At 46.0% G+C, this 1,911-nt stretch overlaps 1 protein-coding gene across 1 annotated transcript; it reads right to left on the bottom strand.

Annotated features, from left to right (window-relative positions):
* Positions 1–782: 782 nt before the first annotated feature.
* Positions 783–1,540, bottom strand: LOC116204243. Its single transcript, XM_031536323.1, has 2 exons — positions 1,115–1,540; positions 783–980 (listed from the first exon to the last, which is right to left on the bottom strand). The coding sequence occupies exons 1-2, from the start codon at positions 1,538–1,540 to the stop codon at positions 783–785; spliced, it is 624 nt and encodes a 207-aa protein (XP_031392183.1).
* Positions 1,541–1,911: the final 371 nt, after the last annotated feature.

Genomic DNA, 1,911 nt, shown 5'->3' with positions numbered 1-1,911 from the left:
TCATCACTAATTAGCAATGAGATTATAATATCAACTTTTTTGTCATTAAAGGAAACACATTCCAAACTTAAGGGTAAATTTTCCAAAATACCCCTGGTGCTAAGTCATGAAGTAAAGCGTAGCACACAACATGCCATGTCCATCCAAGTACCTAAAGACGCATGCTTCAATTAAAATATTATGATGAACCAATGACCATATCGGACCAGCTCCTGAGCGTCGATCATCATTGTAGGCCAATAGTATATTTGCCTAAGCGCCTTACGGACAATGGTTTTCGTTCCTTCGTGTGCTCCAGCAATTCCTTCATGGAGTTTGCGAAGGACATAATACGCGTACGCGGGTGATAAGCAGCACAGCATGGGCTCTATATGGCTTATAAAATATCACACTTAGTAGGGTGTAGTGAATTGCCCTTTCTTTGGGCATCTCGCTTCTTGGGGGTCGCTCGAGAGAACATCCTTGTCCAATATTCCCTTACGGAGTTATCCAGCACTTCTCCTCTTCCACATTCATCACGATGTATAGAACCTTCTTCGCCAACCAGAAACGAGCTCACCGCCGTCTCAAAGGCCCCCAAGTAAACGTACAAAGTTTCACCTTCACGAGGCTCAGCTAGCGCAAGTAGCGAATGGAGGTGCTCTTTAATGGCCTGGAAACTGCTTCACACTCGTCTGTCCATTTAAAATTCTTTGCCTTTGATAGGCCTTGAAAAATACGTGGCACTTGTCCCCAGATCGAGCCAGAAAGCGACTAAGTGCAGTGAGCCTCCCAGTCAGTCTCTAGACATCATAGGGGGACTTCAGCGAGGCCATGTCTAGGATAGCTTGGACATTCTCCGGATTGGCCTCAATGCCCCGTTGTATAATCATAAATCCAAATAACTTCCCAGATTGGACCCCAAAGGCACACTTTTCAAGGTTCAGCTTCATCTGATACTTTCGAAGCTTCACGAACGTCTCCTCCAGGTTCATGCGGTGCTGAGTAGCAAGGGGGATTTGGCGATTATGTCATCCACATAGTCTTCAACATTCCTATCTAGCTGTTTCGCGAAATTTCTATTTGACAATTCTCTGATAGGTTGCCTAGCATTCTTCAGCTCGAAGGGCATTACCTTGCAGCAGCAGACTCCGTTGTCTATGTAGAATGCTGTGTGCTCCTCGTCCAAAGGGAGCATCCTGATCTGGTTGTACCTAGAGTAAGTGTCCATGAACGTTAGTAGCTCACTACCTAAAGTGGAGTCCACCAATTGGTCAATGAGTGACAGCGAGTGAGCGTCTTTTAGGTAGGACTTGTTGAAATCGGTGTAGTTCATGCACGTCCTCCATTTGCCATTACTCTTTGTAACGAGCACGATATTCGCGACCCATGATTGGAATCTGACTTCACGAATAAATCTTGCTTTCTTTAGTTTCTGGACCTCCACCTTCACTGCTTCGAGCTTTCCCCTTGCGAGGGGTCTGACTTTCTGCACCACGGGCCTTACTCCCTCCTTGATGCCAAAGCGATGGGTTATTATACTTGGGTCTATTTCCGGCATATTTGAGGCTTGCTAGGCGAAGCAGTCTAGGTTGGAGGATGAAAAGTCCAACAACTACTCTCAAATGTCTAGAGCCAACATGGTTTCCACTCTTAGCTTCTTTCCATCAAGGCCTACTTCAACTTCTTCAAGTTCCTCTACCGGGACAGGCCTAACGGTGTCCTCACGTGAGCTTGATTCCACTGTCAGTGTTTGCTTCACCTTCTTCCCTTTCAGCGACGCTATGTAATAGCTTTGCGTCGTTGAATGGTCCTTGTAGAGTTTCCAGCTCCATTGTTGGTAGGGAACTTCAACTTCAAGTGGAAAGTCGAGGCCACGACCCTTATGGTTAAGCATTGGTATGCCTTTGATGGCATTGTATCTAGAGGGGA

This window comes from Punica granatum, chromosome 4 (assembly GCF_007655135.1).
Source record: "Punica granatum isolate Tunisia-2019 chromosome 4, ASM765513v2, whole genome shotgun sequence".
Taxonomy (NCBI): domain Eukaryota; kingdom Viridiplantae; phylum Streptophyta; class Magnoliopsida; order Myrtales; family Lythraceae; genus Punica; species Punica granatum.
The sequence above is the reverse complement of the archived record's forward strand: the minus strand, read 5'-3'. Positions and strand labels throughout refer to the sequence as shown.

Coding starts and splice junctions, on each gene's coding strand:
- LOC116204243 (XM_031536323.1), bottom strand. CDS start 1,540: ATGCCGGAAATAGACCCAAGTATAATAACCCATCGCTTTGGCATCAAG. Junction 981..1,114: donor ACGGAGTCTGCTGCTGCAAG/GTAATGCCCTTC, acceptor CTTGCTACTCAG/CACCGCATGAACCTGGAGGA.